Here is a 22,376-nt window from a genome sequence, read left to right as displayed (position 1 = left end):
CTTTTTTTCCATTATTATGTCTTTGGTGTACTTCTGTTTTTCTTTTGCTGTCTTTATGTTATCTTACTTTTTTATATTCTAAGTGACAACATTTGTTACTAATCCTTATATATCAACAAAAACAGAACGAAAGAAACACTGTTATATTATCCTGCATAATGTTACCAAGTAAACATGTGAATAAAACACATTAAGCTACAAGTAGGTAAGTTTAATCATATCTATCTATAGTTGTTTGGGAATCGAGTTATAACAATTAATATTTATCAATTCCACTTTACGGGTGTGCTTGCTGCCGTATCGTGACATTAACATGCTGTCTTTCAAAATCAACAAGGGTTTTTATTCGTGCAAAAAATATTGATCTCTCTTAACACTGGTAAGCCGTTGATCGTCCCCTTCCGATGATACTTGAAATGGTGTCAAGGCCCAAGGGATAGTCAAATATCACGTCACGGCTCTCCAATAAGCTAGTTGTAAAAATTAATAAAAAACACGGTTATTACCCAAAATGCTTATCCATGTTATCATTTATTATTGAAAACACCCACTACATTGTTGCACTGTTTAACATCTCTACTATTTTATCCCGTTCAATTCCTTGTACAACGTCAAAGGGAGTTTTTCCTGCTTTATTTCTTTTTTGTTTATCGGCTTTTTTATCAAGCAGTAATTGTACTATCTTTTTATTTCCTTTTTGACATGCAGCATGGAGCGGAGAATTTCCCTGTTCTTCACAAAGTTTGACATCTGCATTCTTTCCTAATAAAAGTTCAACAATGTCCGAACTCTCATTCGTACAAGAAATGTACAACGGCGACTCCTTTTGTTTGTTAACCGCATTAACATTTGCATCACATTCTATCAAAAATCTAACAATACGTTTATGTTTTTCTCTACACGCAATATGAAGTGGAGTAAATTCAAATTTATCGGCTGTGTTAATATTTGCACCACTACGTTGTAATACTTTACACATTTCAAAATTGTCTGCACTGCAACTAAAAAACAACGGAGTCCATGCTTGTTTAGTAGCTATGTTTACGTGAGCATTTTTGTTCAATAGAGTTTCAACCATTCTAAGTTGACCTTCCGTACATGCTATGTATAGCGGCGAGGAGCCATCAGCAGACTGTGTATTTACTTTTGCAGATTTATCAAGTAATAGTGCTACTATTATCTCGTTTTTATTTTGACATGCCTTATGAAGGGGTGTAAAGTTTTCTTTGTTCGCTTTATTTACGTCTGGTTTATATTGTAAAAGCAATTCTACTAAATTTTGTTGATTGCTGTCGCAAGCTATAAATAGCGGTGTTCTTCCCGTGGCATCACATTCATTTATAATATCTTTATAGCCTAATAAAAGTTCAACAATAGATAGATGTTCTGATAAACATGCTATATGAATTGCTTTGAGTCCTTTTGCGTCTGTGTCTTTGACGTCAGGGTTCTTAGTCAGCAGCAATCGTACTACATCGTAATGTCCATTTTCACAAGCTCTATATAATGCTGTTCTTTTTATCTTGTTATCTTTCTTTTTAAAATTTGCATCATATCCCAGTAGTAATGCCACTGTGGAAGAATGACCGTTAATTGAGGCGGCATCCAAAGGAGTACAGTCGTCATCATTAGTAATTTCAAGTGTTGTTTTATCGTTTAAATGAATTACTTTGACAACATTATCATGGCCACCTAAACAAGCCATATACAAAGGCGTTCTTTTATTTTTGTCCTGGTGACTTATCTGGTTCTTTTTCAGTTTCACAAGCAAATTGGCTAAATCTTCATAACCTTGTTCTGATGCAACATGAAGAGGTGTTGAGTTAAACTTATCGCATTTCAAATCCTCTGTTTTTAAAGTTTTAAGATATGTTAGCAGTTTAGTTCTGTATCGTAAGTGTGTCATCTGTATGCCAGTAAACACATGGCTATGATTACCTTTTCTTATATCCAACAATAGTCTTTCAAAAAACAATTTTTCCTGTTCTTGTGCCACCACGATTACTAATTTGTCATGCTTTTGTTGTATAGAAGCTAGCTGCAGTCGATTGGCCAAAAATTTACAACTTCCATATTTAAGTACACAATGAATAATACCACTTCCTACTATAAATGAAATATTTTGGAATAACTTATCGTGAATACAAGCAAATCCGTTTTCCGTTCCTTTTACGTAAGTTCCAATCAAATCATATAGTGCTGATAGCAGCACTGAAGTGGATGGGAAGTACTTAAATCCACATTCATTGCACAGATCATTTAACAAGTCTTTAATATCAGAATTTTCAAGGTTTAATATTTGCTTATCTATATTGTTGTCTTGCACTACAAGTAAAGCTATTGCAAGAAAAGCTATATCAGAGTTTTCTTTAATGTTCCCTATTTCTTCAGTAAGGATTTTATATGGATTTACAAAAAACATACTTGTATCTTCTAGTGTTGAGAACATCGCACATAGCAACGGGAAGAAATCATACATCATGATTGTATCTTCGTTCATATCTGGTAAGTTATATCTTTTGCAAAGTTTAGTCCTTTCACCACTAGATAGCTTCAAATCAGATGAAAGCAAATCAAAATGTATTGGTGAGACATGTAATAAGCGACTAAATCCAGACTTATAAATATAGGATCTGCAAGTAAGTATAAGTCTCGTATTCAAAGAGTTAGTAAATGTTTCTTTTATAAAGTTTTCTTCATTCTTCCATCGTCGAATACTTGTGTCATCAACAGCATATCTTCCTACTGGATCATCAATTACAAATATCTGTGTTGTTTCAGGCGATAAGTATTTTCGGATTTCCTCTGGTGATGAGACAGGTAAAATACAAAATGCTTCTTCCTTTTCTAACTTAAAAGCTGTGTTATATGCTATAGCAGATTTTCCGGATCCGGGCGGACCTGATATTACCACGAATCCATGAGTTTTAACTGTATTCAAAACTGTCTTTGACGCTTGAGTTTCTACAAAGCGTTCGAGTCGTTTTCGCCATTGTCCTAATTCTTTTTCTTGTAAATCTGAAAAACAATACAAGACATCAAGTAAATGTCGTTTTAAAAGAAATAATGTATACTAGGGGTGTTGAGCGCTGGAAACAGTGTATGCGAAATTGCAAAGGTGTTTCTTTGCAGAGCACAATATTTTCACACAGGAGAAAAAACAATGAACAGGAAGCTGTTAAAGTGACAGCCAAACGGATTTTCCTGCAAAGGTCAAACCTTGGACGGTTAAAAATGTATGGCACAATATTTAGCTTGAAACAGCTCTAAATTTCTGTATTTTGATTGAAAATTTGTAACAGCATGGGCTTGTGACACAATATAAATTTACTCTAAGACCTGAACATTTTACAATTGGTCGTTGACGTATTACGTTCCAATATCCAAAATGTAAGTACATTGTTAGCATCAGCATATCAGAGAACCCAAAGAGTCAATTGTTGATAAAATACTTATTAATCAAACCATTTCTGTTCATTAGGAAGTAAATCAAACTGATTTCTATGAATCAGTAATGTAAATCTTAAATTATATATAATATAACCATTAACAAATACTTACCTGAAATTAGATACGATGTAAATAGATATATGATGTTCTATCTATTTTCAAATTATAACCAATTATAAGTAATAGTTCCAAATATTTTATTTCATTTGTCAATGTTTGTGACAAACTAATATTTATCTGCAAATTATCTATCTATGTCAACAACTTTTCCTACACAATGCAATGTATTGAAATATATCCTTTAATAAAAAAATTCAATTATCTAATGAAAATGATATTCGCAAATCTCGACTCCAAACAGGATCAAGTACAAATTTAGCATTAACACACAAAACAAAAATAAAAATACCATATAGCAAATCTGACATCTAGATTTTTCTTCAAAACACATATGATTTGAAAATATAGCTATACATGTTATACAGAAACTCATGAATAATCAGTTACAACCATTCACAGACTATCTATACCTGTATACACAACGTAATCTATTTCGGTTCGAAGGGAAATAACTCAATCACATAAGTACGCGTCCGATATGATGATGTATGATGAGTTTATTTAAAACCACAGGGTCGATGCCACTGCAAATCGAGTTTTTATCTCCCGAGGGTATCACCAGCCTAGTAGTCAGCACTCTGTGCTGACATGAATTTTCGTTGATATGGTCATGTTTATATAAACTGAACTGTTCACAAAACTTCTGAATTTCTTAAATACTAAGGCTTCCCTACTATATCTCTATATGATGAGTGTATTCAAAGGGTTTTAACTGAACAACGAGAAAAGCTTAAGTCGCGAAAATTAAACTAGACCTTTATTTAATCACAGGAAACAACATATATAAACTTGAAAAATCGCCTTAGCGTTTTGATTTTAGTCAACAGACACTGTTTGGCAAATGACCGAATGACCGCTCGAAGACCCGCCCACAAGAACCGTAAATCCCCAAATCAATAACCTATGTTTCCCTCGAAAATATGGTTAACAACGGCTTCAATTCTGCATTGTTCGTCGTTTTCGTGATAACTCTACACACAGTGATGCAACTGTGCCTCCATCAGAAGAAAAAAATCTGATGTGTCGTTTTTCGGGGGTCACTGATGAGTCTTATATTGACGAAACTTGTGTCTGGATTATTAAATTATAATCCTGGTATCTTTGATAACTGTTCTCAAATAAAAAGAAATTGTGATAAAAAACCGGGCATATGAATCTTTTAGTGATGGGCGTTTCGTCCCCGAGGGTAACAGCAGCTCAGTAGTCAACACTTCGGTGTTGACATGAATATCAATAATGTGGTCATTTTTACAAATTTCCTATTGACAAAACTTTGAATTTTTCGAAAAACTGATGATTTTCTTATCCAAGGCATAGATTACCTTACCCGTATTTGGCACAACTTTTTGGAATTTTGGATCCTCAGTGCTCTTCAACTTTTCACTTGGTTGGCCTAATAAATATTTTGATATGAGCGTCACTGACGAGTCTAGTGTAGACAAAATGCGCGTCTGGCGTACTATATTATAATCCTGGTACTTTTGAAAACAATTTACACCACTTGGTCAATGTTCGGTCTTGTCATGAATATCAATAATGTGGTCATGTTTACAAATTTCCTGTATTTGGCACAACTTTTTGGAATTTTGGATCCTCAATGCTCTTCAACTTTTTACTTGTTTGGCTTAATAAATATTTTAATCGGTCGTCCCACTGTCTATATCACTCTGTTCAGCTCTTAATACAGTACTACCTGTGACTTTATCTTATTAATGATTGCCATAAAAAATATGTTTACCATGGTGGCCCTACATGTTCATCATCATACCCCCTGTTGCTTTTTTAATACACAATGTATTACTCAAAAACTAGTCAAGGATAAAGGGAAATCTTGAATGCATTGAAGTGTTAGAATTATATAACTTACAGGTCAGGTGTCTCAGATAAAATATACATGTATGTGTTTGTTAAATTAAATAATTGTGATTATGACAAGAAATTCAAAAATAAAATGAAATAATAAAACTAGTTGAACAAACAGCTTAAATAAAAAATTAAGTGTCTCCTGACTTAGTTTTGGTATTATACCTTTTAAATAATTTTTGATCAATTTAAGTTATTTTTTTATATTAAGTCTATTTTTTGGTAGTGAAGAATAAATAAATATCATTTTCAAATGAACTGCAAACATTTACAATGCCTGCCTTTTTCAATTGACAAGGTGTTTCTCAAATTTATTTTCTAAAACCAAAATGGTTTACTATTGTAGATAGACTGATCTGCATTCAACATTGTTTAACATAAGATTAAGATTGTCTTTATGACCTATGCTAAATAAAATTTAGGCAATTCATTATTTCTTTATTGAATAAAATATTTATAAGTATAAGAAATAGTTATTACAGCAAAATTTGATAATATTTTTATTGTCATATGATATTTTAAACCATGTTTTAGAGGTTAAGCATTTCTTTTACTTTTTGTCATTGGGCTAGAGACATTATAGTGAGAATGTCTATAATTTTTAAATGGATTGTCTCAAAGGTGTTTTGTTAATTTTACAATCAATGAATAGGTGTTCTTCATTGACCAACAAGTTGTACAGTACACTATTTTTTATTTTTAAATTATGACCAAAAATTCTCTACCTATTGACACAATCAAGTTTACAGTTTTTATCATAAGTTTTTATTTTTAGATTTTTCTTTAAATTCATTTTTTAGTAAGGACTTTAAAAGTCTTAATTCATTCAAGTGCCTGCAATTATTAACTTTATCCAAAAGGCCTAGGTTGATTTCAATTTTCCTTGTAAATGTATACCAAGAATATGTATCCAGCACTTTCGACAATATAATACACTGGGGAAAAATGATTTAATTAATAGACCATTAAAGTGTCACCATCTTTAGAAGTGCACTTTATTTTTACTGGAGACAAATTATGAAAGGAATTAACCAAACTGAAGATAACATATTTAATAAGTTTCAAGACAATTTTTTTTTATAATTTCTTTTCATAAGATTCACTTGATTCAGATAAATAAGACCATTTTTTATTTTGATTAGCATTTTTAATGAACATTTATCAAAATATGATGATAACTAGGTGGGCATTTGGAAAATAAGTTTTTTCGATGATTGTGTGTGCAGAACTCTTGTTTTGAGATTTGAAGAAAATTAAGATAAACAAAATTAGTTTTTTCCTGAACCACATAATGGTACTTGTACTTTTCCTGAATAATATTAGATGTTATCAAAATTTATTGTAAAAGGATTGATATTGATCATCTTATTTTGTTAAGAAACCAAATTGTTTAATTACTTTCAGTTTTGTATTTTTGTATTTAAAATATATATACACTTGCATGGTTGTTAGTTATTATTAATAGTAATAACCCATTTAATAATGTTAACAAACAATTGAATACAATGTACATCATGTACATTTATATAAACCTTTTACTTAAAAAAAACAATTATTAAAAGTCTGTTTATTTCAAATGCTAGTCAATAACTTAATTTTGACTTTTTGCCATTTCTTCTCGAGATTCTCACTAAGAAGAAACTAAAAGAATAAGAAACAAATCATTAAGAAACAAAACATACAAAAATGAAGAAACAAAACCAATTAAAAAAATAAATATAATTTGTGACAAAAAAAATAATAATAAATTAACAGACAAAAACAATATTTTAATCTACATTTCCAAAAAAGGTGAAATGTCAATTTTAAAAGCAACCCAAATTACCTGTACAGGTAAATTTTAATGAAACATATACAAGCTGAAAACTTCAACCCTGATTGATTTTAACAGGTAACATAATTAGATAAAAAATCTGCCTATGATTTATGACCCCCAATAAATGGCCAACATCTCAAGATTGAATACACAAATAAATGTTCACCATTGGATGTTGACTATGCAAGAGGGTGGACATAGCTAAGAGGAAGTCACAGACTGTACTGTATTATTCCGTATCATGTCTTTGTGACGTCAAATACGTTGACCCGTGCTTAATAACTTTGACCCGGACATATCATCGACTTCATAATATGTGAACTGATGTTAATAACTTTGACCCGAATTTATCAAGTCATCTTTTGTTTGCTGGTGAAACAAAGAAAACATTTCTGAAACACGCAAATATAGCCCGATAAATCGATTATCAGATTATCTGTATATTGATATTGTTAAATATCAGCTGCCTGACATTATATGAAGTCTTTTTGATCTCGTTCGCTACGCTCACTCGACAAAAAGCTTCATATTATTTCTCGCAGCTGATATTTTACGATATCAACATGCAGATAACCTGATAATCGGTACTGATATGAGCGTCACTGATGATTCTTGTGCAGATGAAACGCGCGTCTGGCGTACTAAATTATAATCCTGGTACCTTTGATAACTATTAGTTATTTTATGATTGTTTTTTCTTCAAAACAACTTATATCCCTTTAAAGATTATTCATATTATTTTCTTAGTGCATATTTCTATTTTTCGGAGCTCCTCAAGTTTTGAAGGCAAAGGTTGTCATCAAATACATTTCTTTTTCTTAAAAATCGATGTTGATGCATTACAACGGCTCATTAAATCAAGGGGGTACTGTAAGATTCATACATATAACAGTGAGCAAATTGAACAGGTTGATTTTTTTGCTTTGTCTTAAAGGAAAGGGTATTAGTTAGACGTCAATCAAAGGGAGTCTTACATTCTTTGAAAATAATTATTGACGTCAACAAAATTGGATGTACAACATTAAAAACAAATATGAGAATATGTCTATGCCCCAAGTAACGTTTTATAACAAAAGTTCCGTCAAGTTGTATTGAAAATAGCATAGTTAGATTTGTTTTATAATTACTTAAAACAAAATGTAAAACTTATTTGATTGGCCTAACGTTCAATAACTGTTACTCTCGTCAATCTTTGGAATTTGACACGTCACCAAAATCTAAGTATAATCTCGTTCTGTTCGATAGTTACGTTTTCATATTTTATATTTTGGTCAATATCTTATTACTGTTCTGAGAATATTTTGTATCAAACTATAGTTTTGTTACCTTTAAATATACCTTACATACCTAAAACATCGTTAAGAATTTTGCAGCTGATTTCATTTCTATAGAGATTGTTCATTCCTATCGTCAGTTCCTTTTTGTCCCCAAGAAATGCATGCATACATATTTCACTCTGCATTTGCCTTGTGTTGGTTGAAAAAGCTATGAAAATTTAATATTCTCAAGACATTCATACATGACTGTAGTACACCGTGTAGAACGCCACATGCGGGGTGTCGGCTATGTTTGACACGGGGTGGCAATTTCGAAGCGAAGAAAAACTGTCAAAGTAAGTTCAATTATCAAAATTTCTTTATTTAGAATTCTTAGTACCATATAATAATCTGCACGGAAGGAACTGAAACACAATCTATTTCCTACAAGCTAAATCAGTCGTTTTCAGTGATCTGTTTTCTCAAACACCTCTCCCTAGTTTTCCGTGTTGCAGATTTTGAGGCTTCATATGCACATTTCTGGATAAAAATCTACTTTAGACGACTCCCCTCTGCGTCATTTATATAGAATTGAATTCCTATTATGGAATTTAACCAAATACCAGCTTCATACTTAAAATTACTTGGTTTTAGAACTAGTTTTTCATCAAAATATAAAGTGTCGCTTGGGGTGTCAGATTGTGCATCTCAAGGGGTAGAGGCTTCCAATAAAAAAAATCGAATAGATTTGCATATGAATCATGTAAATCTGTCTTTTTTGCTGATCCTTTTTAAATCAAACACAACTGTTATATCATGATAACAAATGAAAAAACTGAAAGTACTTCATTTTGCCTCTTTTTTAGTCATATAAAACATGTCTTTGATCTCATAAATAGTTAAAAAATAACTCAAATTGACAAAATATTTTGAGTTGAAGCTACAAAATGATTCCCTGTCCTTTTTAGTCACTATCATGGTCGATAAAAAGTCATTGATGTGGCTCAATGCACCGAAAGATGAAGTAAACACATAGAGTATATCTCCATGTAAGATTTTGCCGAAGCCACCACTAAACACTGTCAATTTCCATCATTTGCATCAATTGTTTTCATCAGGTTCTTCTCAAAAGCGCTTGTGTATTCTCTAAAAAACCAGTCACTCCGTAACTGAATCGATTTATCTCTTCAATAAAAAACACACCGGCATCTTTATCATCAAATGAAAATACTGCTTGAATGAGACCTGAAGCCGATGACACTCTATTCCCAACAATATTAAAAAGCGATTCAAAATCTTAAAAAACTCTTAGTATCCAATCATTTATCCGAATGATAAAAGCAAAAAAATATCATTGCTTTTCGACAATATTTCTTTTCTGCTTTTCTTTGGGACGTTCAGATTTATGTCAAAACGAATAACATCGAAACTATGGTAACTGGCTACAGACGTTTTCACGTTATTTTTTTTTATATTTTATGAGTGGACCAAAAATTAATGGATACGTTACCGAACACTTGTGTGAGCGCGGAATAAGAGATCCCCAAGATGCAGGAATTTATAATGCAGTTCCAAATCAAAAGATACTAGCATACCTTATCGCAATAGACATTGATATTCCAAAGAATTACCTCATCGCATGAACCTTGATATCCCAAAGTGTGACCTCTGATTTAGATATCTTGGTTCTAACGTTCTCCAGGCATTCTTTATCCTGTATTGAATATGTTTTATCCCCGGCTTAGTATATATCTAGGATTTTGATTGGTTAACGCACGTCGTTACAAAACCCATAGCCCCTGGGTGTTGCTAACCCATATCCCCGGACGTTGCTAACCATTATCCCGGGGAAATTCACGCAAGTTTTCCTTAGTTCCATGATTGCTCCTTGTGAAATATTGAATTCTATAGATTATCCATGATGTTTGTAATTACATATTTAATTCATTAACGATTTTGTCCTATTATGCCGATCATTTACACTCATTTCATTAAATGCATCACTTGACTGCCACATTTTCAAGGAATTGGACTACTGACCTAGCTATGCAAATGACCCACATTGACGTCAAACCATCTATGACGTAACTCTCACAACATTAAGCGCCAAATTTGACTCAATCCAGTTTCTCTGTCTCCGTATTAAAAACGACTTATATTTTACTACCTGTAGGGTTCTACCAAAGGTAGTACCCTACATCCCGTAAAAAATATGTAAAGTTTCCTAATTTCAATAAAACTTTTTTAGATAATGAAAAAACGTTGTTTTCACGTCACACTTTGTACCCGAATTTCCATAAAACTCGCCCGATTCGGACTAAGACCGGGGATAAATTCGTTATCTACGTTCATATCCGTAGATATGGATATTTTAACACCTTTCAGTACCCTGTACACCCTTCGGCTACGCCTCATGGTGTACTGGGGTACTTCAGGGTGTTAAAATATCCATATATATCGATATGAACGTAGATAACTTATAATGTGCTGATTCATATGCAAGTCTATTCGATTTTTTATTGGAAGCCTCTACCCCTTGAGATGCACAATCTGACACCCCAAGCGACACTTTATATTTTGATGAAAAACTAGTTTTAAAACCAAGTAATTTTAAGTATGAAGCTGGTATTTGGTTAAATTCCATAATAGGAATTCAATTCTATTTAAATGACGCAGAGGGGAGTCGTCTAAAGTATCAAGAAATGTGCATATAAAGCCTCAAAATCTGCAACACGGAAAACTAGGGAGAGGTGTTTGAGAAAACAGAGCACTGAAAACGACTGATTTAGCTTGCAGGAAATAGATTGTGTTTCAGTTCCTTCCGTGCAGTATATTATATGGTACTAAGAATTCTAAATAAAGAAATGTTGATACTTGAACTTACTTTGACAGTTTTTCTTCGCTTCGAAATTGCCACCCCGTGTCAAACATAGCCGACACCCCGCATGTGGCGTTCTACACGGTGTAGTAGAACATTATTTTGATACATGTTTTATAAAGTTATTTACTCGAATAACAACTTTTGTGTGTAAAGGTGGTATGGGTGTCTTTCGCCATCTTGGATTGTAAAAAACAGAGAATCTAAGGTCCATATTTTCTATCAAGATATCAAAATTTTATGCAGGAAAGCAGAATTTAATGTTAATTTTCATTGAAAGAACCAATTTATAAGAATATAACTTAGAAATATTAATATTTTTACAAGTGTAGATTAATTTTGGTTGTTTTTGAATATTTTTAAATTGGAATTTTAAGGGGAGGTAACTCTATAACAGTGCAATTTCTGAAGGACTCTACATGAAATTTTCCTATTTTGTCTTTTAGCCGGAAAAAACGTACGGTGACCCTATCTTTTCTTTTGATATTCTCAAAGCATTGTCTGAAAGCAATCTTTTCCTAATTTATTTTACAATTCTATCATTTTGTTTAGTTTTTATTTTAATCCATACAAAATTTGTCATTTTGTCACAACCTGTAGCTTGAGAAAATGCACGGTGACCTATCATTTTTATAATATTTTTGATCATGTATCAATAGATACTACATTTTTACAAAGTATGAACAAATTCTATCATTTTTATTTTAGACTCCCATACCACCTTAAGTGGTATATAATACTAGTTAATATAATCACTAGTATTAATAAATTTGAAGATATAACCCGAAACACAAAAAAAAATGTAAACATCTTTATGAAAGTTGACCCTGCATCACAAAATGCATTTCTGAAGGCTCCTCTTTCTCCTTTTGAAAATTATGAAATGCTAGGTGAATTGATATATAAAAGGTAAAATCACTAAAAGCGATTTAGTCATATGAATTCAAAAGTCGAACATTGCTAACGAAAAGTCAAAGTAGTATGTCAAAACTTTTAGAATCAGTAACAGTTCCCGTGATCCGATGTTGCTCGTTAAACAATAATTTTCGTTTTATTCTTTCGTTTTTTTTCATAAGTGTTGTTGAAATATCACCCGGTCATATCATGTTTCAATGCCGTATGTTGATCTTTGATGTCGTTTGTATCTTGTGTAAACATTTGCAGCTGCGTGACTATCACTTCAACTCATACCCATTGATCATATTTGATACATATTTTATCAAACTGAAATGAGTGTTATATATATGTTAATACCTATTTTTTCTTTTATTTCAACTCACCTAAGCTAATTCTACTTTTACGCAGGCGATAAACTGAAAAGTAGAACGTAACCTTTAAAAACACATGCTTAACACTATTCTATTGTTAGCATACACGAATAGGAATTTCAAGACCGATTGGGTTGATGTCTCTTTGAAATAATCCCCACTTCCATTTTCAATTTATGTAATTTTATATATCTTATAATTTACGACATCAATTGGAGTTTTCCACTAAATATTTCTTTGTTTATTATTTATCCGGTTTCAACCATGTGTGTGGTTGCAGGGGGTTATTGTTCCTGTTAATGTCGACATCCATAAAATTGACGGCAAACCTAAATTTATATATTTCATACATGCTATAATAACATAAAGCTATGAAAATAAACAGTGTGTCTCAGTCTGATATAAAATAGTTGAAAGATAAAGGTTTTTCTATTTCCAATTTACAAATAATAATATGATTATATTTTAACATACCTTCATTTTAGCATCGCTTTCTATTCATGCTATAGGTATTCTATTAAATCACAACAGTATACTTGACAAACATGTGATTCACATGAAGAACAAACATGATAAAAAGGTTTTTTTTAATACATTTATACATTATATAAATTAGTAGAAGAAGATGTAGTATGGTTGCCAATGAGACAATTATCCACAACAGACCAAAACGACAAAGAAATTACCAGCTATAGGTCATTATACGGCCTTCAACGATGAGTAAAGACCAATACCGCATAGCCAGCATTTAAAAGCCTCGAAATCACAACTGTAAAACCATTCAAACGAGAAAATAAACGGTCTAAGTTGTGTAAAAAAAATGAACAAAACACATTGATGTAACACAGCAACAATCAACAACAACCTGTGACAATGAAACAGTACAACATAAGAACGAACCATAAAAGTCAGTTGAAAAAGGCTAAATACATCTGATGGATACAAATAGAAATATATACATAAAAAAAACACGATGTGGACGTATCTGGGTGTATTTACTTATCTGACCTCCTATACATTAAAGTTTGTAGGAATATGATTGGTTAAAAGCGTCTCATGCAAACCGTGAATATTTGATATAAGTAATTAGGGAGGTGGGGCATGTTTCACACACGGTTAGTAGTGGTGCTACGTCCCTTTATATTCCATATTAGGTAAGAAGGGAGGCAAGGCTTATTTCATACACGGTTTGTTGTGGTGTTACGTCCCTATATAAAAACAAAACAATACTAAGAAAACAATCTGAAAGGTTTCAACAGACGAAGAAATTGATGATTAAGATGGAAATAAATTCATAAATAAACTCATCATAGATACCAGGACTAAATTTAGTATATACGCCAGACGCGCTTTTCGTCTACAAAAGACTCATCAGTGACGCTCGAATCCAAAAAAAGTTAAAAAGGCCAAATAAAGCACGAAGTTGAAGAGCATTGAGGACCAAAATTCCTAAAAGTTTTGCCAAATACAGATAAACACATTTAAACCTTACAAGTTGTAATTGTTTGCATCTGTTTTTATAGGATCAAGGGAAGTAGTTTCTTAATGCTAACAGTATTGAAGACTTGCTCATTTTGATAGGTCACTGGTTTGAATGTCACACGTTAAGATAGTCGGTAAAATTAAGATAAATTCGTTACATACTGTGCTATATTTATGAGGTCAGTAAATTTTATATGGGGATTCGAGCTTCGTTGTCACTCATGTGGAATTTACTGACCCCGTATATACCGTATTAGAACACTAGCACACTATGTAACTAATGAAACCAACAACAAATAGACACTAAATACAGAGCTGAGAATTCCTGCAGCTACTGAAAACTAGTTTAAAGCTAATAACAACTAATAAATTATGCATCTTTGATTAAATTACAGTCGATTTCAGGTTATTCTGATTGGGCTAAAACGCTTCGTATGTAAAAATGACTTACCGCGTTTATTCAAAATTATGTTTTCCTAACGCATAATTTTTGGTGGTGACATTTCCAAATGTTTTACGGCAGCCCTTGTGTATTGGACGGTTGAAATTCCGACCTTGACTTTCCCTACGACAAGTTTGCATTGATTGGTCGCCATCTTTGTTTCTATGAGGATCGTTTGTTGTTTATCAATCTTCGGGAAATTCCGGAGTTTCCGGAAACGTTCGGCTAATGTTTCGTTATTTTTCGCGCGCTAATGATGTAAACAAGATGAGACAGTAGAAAACATGGAATTTAGGATTAATTCTATGAAAATATGATCTTGTACCCGGTTTTTTTTACGCTACATATTGTACAGAATGATATTATTGACAACATATCCAATGCCAAGATTCGCAATTATAATGTATGCTCTAAATATGATGCAATGAATGGAACGGAATCAATTTCATACACGTGTTTTCACCGACATGGTTTGAACATCTATGATGAACATGATGAATGGTAGGTTTGTGTACAGTAGTGAAGAAAATCCATAATACTCATAATGATATGCAACCTTTTTTCTGTAAATAACATGTTTGTGTGGCCTTTTTGACGCATTTGATGATCGCTAATCTGTTGAACATTCGATGTTCCTGATCCTTGATGTTTGGTTAATGATTATGTGTCGCGTATCACTCACTTCACGTGTGCAGCAATCAAACAATTTCTTTTACTATGCAATTTCCTTCAACATTTTCAATGGGACATTTTGTATTAGATAAGGCAGCAACCATTTGATTTCTTGGGGTGGAGGCTTTGGCTTTTTTCCCCGCACAAACTTTTTTATTCGCCAATCTATTTCATTGGCGACAAGTTCTTATAAATGAGGGGAAGGACAGGGGGTACTCTTCTCCCTTCTCCCATCCCTCTTCTCCTTTCTCCTACTCCTCTTCTCCTTATTTTTTTTTAATTTACCGGAAAAAAGAGAGGATAAATCAGATTACTTGGGGAAAGTAAATATTTTATCAAGTTGTTATTCTCATTGTTGAAGACTGTACGTAGAAGCTTATACTCATGCTAATTTGAAGCATTTAAAATTCATTACAACTTTTATTTATAATACTACAGTTACATGTATCTTTTATAAGCAATATACCTTTCCTCAATTTTCTACAAAGAACATTTAAAATATACATAATTATGTCTTGTAACAATGCACATGAGTCTACATGACTATTTTGTTTTTGGAAATAAAAGCACCATGAACATGCAGAAACAAGAATATTGAAATACAAACATCAGAGATATCATCATGATCATTATTATTTGGAAGTTGTGAACAACTAGTTCATATGGTGAAAGGAAAGGACATGAGGATTAAACTTCTGTTTACCAGTGCAAAATCGCAGGAGAAATACTTTGGTACTGGCTGTACATGCTGTAATCATAATGTTATAAATTTTTTATTTTGTTAGATTTTCCGAAAAATAAAAAGCATCTTTGTGGATTCAAAGATTTCGTTAACTATTAGGGTTAAGGGTAAAATATGCTATTCAATTTTTTTCATGTCAACTGAGAATTGTCCTCATATATACATGTAGGTACAAAAAGGTCAAAATTTAAATTACATGTATTGTTTGTTTTCTTTTAAATGAATTTGTGTTCGAACCTTGCGGTCATAAAACATTCAACCACAACTTTTGTACTCTGACTCGAGAATCAACCAATCAAAATGCTGGATTTCATGTTTTGAGCATGATTTTTGTGCTCTGAGCACTGATCAAAGTTTCATGACGTCAACCTCTTTTTATGCTTAGGTAAAAAAAATTAATAAACAACTTTTAGTTAACCACACCTATATGTACCACAATGTTAGTGCATACATTAACACTTTTCATGCCATTTTGGAACAAGCACAGTTATAGTCAGTCTGATTTCCAAGTATAAACTTGAGCTCATGAATGTTTTTATTTGTCTGACTTTCTTCTTCAGATTTTTTTTTTAATATTTAACATTCGTATTTCGTTTATTGTGTAATCATACTTTTTTTTTATTAAGTTAAGCCTGCCAATTGATATTTTATCGTGTGTTTTTCTATGTTGTGATGTTATGCTATTGTTTCAGAAAAAGGGAGAAGGTTTGGATCCATTAAAACGTTTAATCCCACTGCAAATGTTTGCACCTGTCCTAAGTCAGGAATCTGATGTACAGTAGTTGTCGTTTGTTTATGTAATATATATGTGTTTCTCGTTTTGTTTATATGGATTAGACCGTTGGTTTTACCGTTTGAATGGTTTTACACTAGTAATTTTTGGGCCCTTTATAGCTTCTTGTTCGGTGTGAGCCAAGGCTCCGTGTTGAAGACCGTACTTTAACCTATAATGGTTTACTTTTTAAATTGTTATTTGGATGGAGAGTGGTTTCATTGGCACCCATACCACATCTTCCTATATATCTATTAACAAGCAATCAGAGGTTCAGTGGTTGATGTCTATGTAAGTGATTTTTGAGTGTTTCTCATTTTTTTGTTTTTACACAAATTAGACCATTGGTTTTCCTGTTTGAAATGTTTTACAACATGTACACTTGTAATTTTTGGGGCCCTTACAGCTTGCTGTTCAATGAGAGCCAAAGCTCTGTGTTAAAGGGTGTACCTTGACCTTTAATGGTTAACTTTAATAAAATATTACTTAGATGGAGAGATGTCTCATTGGCACTCATATCACATCTTTCTACATGTATATGATAATATCTATAATGTGCATATTGTATGGCAACACACATACATTTAATAGTCCCCCCACTCATATCTCACTGGATATAAATTCGTTGTATTGGAACCAAAATTCAGAACTGTCATGTTGGACATTTCTATATGTACTATATATATATTTATAGCTAGTGCAATGTATAAACAAACACAGAAACATGAAGCCAATATATTCAAGCATGATGATTTTTTTTTAAGTGGATTTTCTTAGTCCAAGAACCACAAATCATCAGAGTGAGACCATAACAAAATTCAAGCATGCTTCGTAACTTGTCGTGATAAAACTATATACCAAATTCTTAAAACAATAACGTCAAACATGCAGAAAGAAGTGTTGAAAACTGATTTGTGTACTTAATTTGGTAAACTTCCTTGACCAAAGCTTCAATATAAAGCCAGACAGACAAACAATTGCACAGACTAAAAACATAATGACCATAGATCCTATATATGGGGAATACAAAATGTTGAAAACTGATTTGTTGGACTGAAAGATTGACAAACAGATAAACAGAGTGCAACCTAAACGTCCCCTACTACATTTGTACTTCTTTGTCAGTAGTGAACTAATTATATGGAATGAGAACAATTTTTTTCTCTGTCTAATCTAAATAAACCATAAAGTGTAGATATTTTACACTGCTTAACAATGTAATTTCTCTGCATATGAAGTGAAAACTAAAATAGTTTGTGTTCATATGTCTCTAATCTCCATTTCAAATTGAGATTTATACATGTACAACCATTTATTTGTACATATTACAAATATAAAGTCTGTTTAAAATAATTAAATACACATGAGATTTTGATTAGATATATTAAAACATTTTGATATAAAATAACTTGCAATACATTAAAATATTTGAAATTGAGAAAATTTGATAAATTCAAATTAAACTTAATCAACTTGTAACAATAGATAATATGCATATAAATAATGTCAACAACAGTCCAAGAATTTTCGAGATAATTTTTTACATGATAAATTTTTTACATGATAAATTTTGTACATGATAAAATTTTTACACGATAATATTTACAATGATATTGCACATTAAAACACAACAAATCACAGATGTTTAGCACTATATAATTTAACACAGATATGCTCTACTTTTGTCACAATATAGTCTTTATCACAGATATGCTTCTATAACATTGTCCAAATCAAGCAGCCCAGTCTTTTTTATTTTGGGGTCATAATCAACATTGTTCTTATCCAACAATGCCGAGATACCTGGTTTATTAGCACCTGTAGAAGGTGCCCTCGACTCAGGATCTAAGTGGCTGTGATATGGAGCATTGTCCATTACAACTACAGACTGGGGAGTTAGTCTAGGAATGAGTGTGTCTCTGAACCATTCTGTGAAGTGTTCACTATTCATTTCATCATGATAATCCGAGCTGCTGGTTTTCGACTCAAAGATCAGGCCAACACCAGGGATGAGGCCTTCTTGAGAAGATCCAGCATCTAGGATTATCAAACGAGTGCCTTTACCAGATGGTAAAGAACGCCCGCTGCCCTCACAGTGTGGCTCAAAGACTGACATGGATGTGCTAGGTTCATCCAGCTAATCACCTTTGACTTCATGATTGGAATTCAACCAAGTCTCATCTAAATACACAATATGACGCTCTTGCTGCCTGTACTTACGTATCTGATGCAGATAATTGTGACGAAGAGCAACAACATCATCCCTCTCAACGACATGACGTCGGTCCGATCCTTTCTTGGAAAACCTGAAAAAAAGACATACTAGTTTAATCATTGGCATTTATTGCATTGTCCTCAGAATAAATAAATAATTAATAGGAATGATTTTTTTCTCTATAACTAATTTTCACAGCAAAAAAAAATGTAATTTTCAAATACACTGTTTCCTACATACTGACTTCTTATAATACTTCGAATTACAGATTCTACATTTGGTTGATGATAACAGTGTTAGACAAAAATGTTAATGGTGTGCAGATGTCTTGTGTTTTGAATCAGGTATGGGCTGTTAGACCGTATATTTACCATATTTACATATATGATTATATGAAATTAATTTTAAAAAGAAATAAGATTTTTTTTTTTTTTTTGTGTGTGCTGTAAATATAAAAAAAGAATTGGTCTGATTGACAATGAAACAACTCTCCACAACTGACTAGAATGACACTGACTTTAACAACTAAATGTCACTTTACAGCCTTCAACAATGAGAAAAGCTCATACCCATAGTTAGCTGTAAAAGGCCCCTAAATGTAACTTCATTTTCTTGTGTTCAACAAGCATGTTATTTTGCTTGTCAATCAGAAAGGAAATAAATTTCCTACCAACTTAAACATACAAAGCATTGGTATAACATTAAATATAGACTTTGTTTTACATTTTGAATATTTATTGAAATAGAAATTTGTTGAAAGTTAATATGAAAACAATTTTTAAGTCATTCCTTTTATTATTTTAGAAATACTGCTGATTTATCCATTTTTTATTGGTACCAGTTTCCCAAGATTGAGAAAAGTTCTGTTAAATTTACATGTTATGTTGTAAATTAAACCTTTAAGTTCAAGGTTTACATCAAATAATGAAAAAAATCCTAGGAAAGTTGGACCATGCAAATTTTAAGGAATCCAAGGTTGTTGTTACTTAAAAATGTTAATTTTGATAAATATTTACCGAAAACCCAGTGACTTCACTGTTCTCACTCCTGTTTACAATGATGCAGTAATGTCTTTCTCTTTCAGAACTTCATGAAGACGGGGCATGGACACCACCTGTTTCTTCCGGTACATATCATGGATGGTCCTTTTGACTACGTTCCGGTTAAAGTCGTCCAAGATCCAAGGCTTTGGACCAGGCTTCTGTATTGATGACTTGTGGACTGCCTTTACAACATCCTGCACTGGATCCAAAGCCTCGATCTTCCTCTTTAATGTACTTAGGCTTATACCTGAAATTAAAGAGAAATTATTCAGAAATATTAACATTCACTTGTTCTATGTTAAATGTGAACACTTTAATAATCAACCAAGTACGAGATATTGAGAGTATTAATCTTTTCGGGAGATTTTATAATTGTATTTAAAGAACACATTTTCTAGTACATTTTTATTTTGTAAAGTACTGGTTTGTGTGAAGCTGTCGGTGTCCTTAGTAAAGAAGATAGACCATCATTTTTCAATAGTTTATGCATATTGTTTTATTGATTTTTTTTTAATTTTGAAGCTATGCATGTGTAAATAACTTTGATTGAGTTTAATGACTGAAATGTTTTTTCTGTTTTTTGACGTTTCCTGAGATAGTTTCAAACCTTATTTTCATGAAACTTTGGAAAATTGTCTCTATAAATTGAAACAGGCTTTTTTTTTCAATTTAAAAATTCAAGATCTTTTAACTGTTCTGAGATATGGGAATTATAAAATAAGAATAGGGGGATTTCCCGTTTTATAACTATAACTCATAAAGAACAGTCAGTGACTTTTAAGTAAAATTTTCAGACAAGCCGTTTTAATGTAAGTTAAGAATTCAGATTTGCCAGGGTCTTTACCATAAATATTTACACTACATGTTGCCTTCACCATTTGTGACCAAGGATCACTTAAACACCATGGTTTTCCAATCTTCTTTTCCATGGTGAAAAATTTAAAGAATTTTTCAAGGAGGTGTGAAACCTGCAAATATCAATGGCAAATATAATTTTTAATTTGGACAATTTCAGTTGTTATATTATATAGCTTTCTAAATTAAGTGTTTTTCAATATAAATTATATGAAAATGTTTTAACTGTAAGTGTACAGTTTTTGATTTCTAAATTATTATTAACAATTTATTTTAAGCAGATCATAATTTCTAAATTGTTCATCCTTGTTGTCAGATTGCTGGCTTAATAACATTTTTCCTTTACCACAAATTTATATTAAATGTGTAGTATAATTTTTAAACTACATAGTATTTGATGTGTATAGACTCTTTATTTTGTATTTATCTTAATATTATATATGTTGTTTTTAGTCTTGATGTCATCAGAGCTGAAGTTGTGACAATGCATGTAATCCGACATAATTTTCCATTCCATTATATTTCTAGTATTCAATAAATTCATAACAGTTTTTAATCAATTTTGTAGCATAGATTCATTTGTTTGTTATTATTCTGGGGATGCTTTACTAGACACTATTTATAATTGTTGCATGCATTAGAAAATTTAGCATTGAAAAATGTCAATATTGTAACCAACAATTTGACAAATTAATGCGAGATAAATTTATTTCTTATAGGGATTACCTCCCTTAGTATACAATTCCTGGAATGAATTATGTGTATAAAAATTTAATTGGGTGTGCTCAATTGATAGAATATTTTGTCAAGACACACTTGGGTAACTGTTTATGAATTTTATGAGGGTGTGAGTTATTATTTCTAAAAATGAATCCTGGGTTGCCACATATTTCTGGCCTTAAAAATCCATTGTTACAAAATTAACTTGTATTTTTAGTCTGATGTAAGTAATTTATTTTCCCTCACTCATTTTTCTATGAATTAAAGTCCATCATTAATATTTCTAGGTGAAAGCATCCATGTCCTTTTTTGTATAGGAAAAAAATAATAACGATTTAAATCATGTAGTACATATACACAATTGAAATTTTAATGTTATGTTTTGATATTGAATAGAGTTGTGGATTTATAATTTTCTTGAAATGGATGTCCCTTGGCCAATTTTCCTAGAAACTTTTATCAATGTCATTAATATTCTTCAAGCATTCATGTCCTTTAATTTTGAAAAAAAATTATTTACATGTAAACAATGAATATTCAATACTATGTTTTATAATTAGAGTTGTGCATTATAAATACTAATGGAATTCATATCCCCCCCCTAATTTTTCCTAATAATTTCCTTGTAGTTTATTATCCTAGGTAAAAATGTCCATGCCTTGTATTATATAAGATAAATTCAAATGTTGTTTATAAATTTTTAGATTTGTGTTTTTTTTTTTAAATGTAGGTCTCCAGACTAATTTTCTATAAAAGGACATCATGTTATTAGTATTCCTAGC

General features: G+C 31.7%; 1 protein-coding gene across 1 annotated transcript; it reads right to left on the bottom strand.

The window, feature by feature from the left end:
* Positions 1–550: 550 nt before the first annotated feature.
* On the bottom strand, positions 551–18,877 carry LOC139484179 (CARD- and ANK-domain containing inflammasome adapter protein-like). The gene is made up of 2 exons (XM_071267911.1): positions 18,565–18,877; positions 551–3,018 (listed from the first exon to the last, which is right to left on the bottom strand). The coding sequence occupies exons 1-2, from the start codon at positions 18,875–18,877 to the stop codon at positions 551–553; spliced, it is 2,781 nt and encodes a 926-aa protein (XP_071124012.1).
* Between the last annotated feature and the right edge of the window lie 3,499 nt (positions 18,878–22,376).

The sequence above is a fragment of the Mytilus edulis genome, chromosome 8 (genome assembly GCF_963676685.1).
Source record: "Mytilus edulis chromosome 8, xbMytEdul2.2, whole genome shotgun sequence".
In the NCBI taxonomy this organism is placed as follows: Eukaryota; Metazoa; Mollusca; class Bivalvia; order Mytilida; family Mytilidae; genus Mytilus; species Mytilus edulis.
The sequence above is the reverse complement of the archived record's forward strand: the minus strand, read 5'-3'. Positions and strand labels throughout refer to the sequence as shown.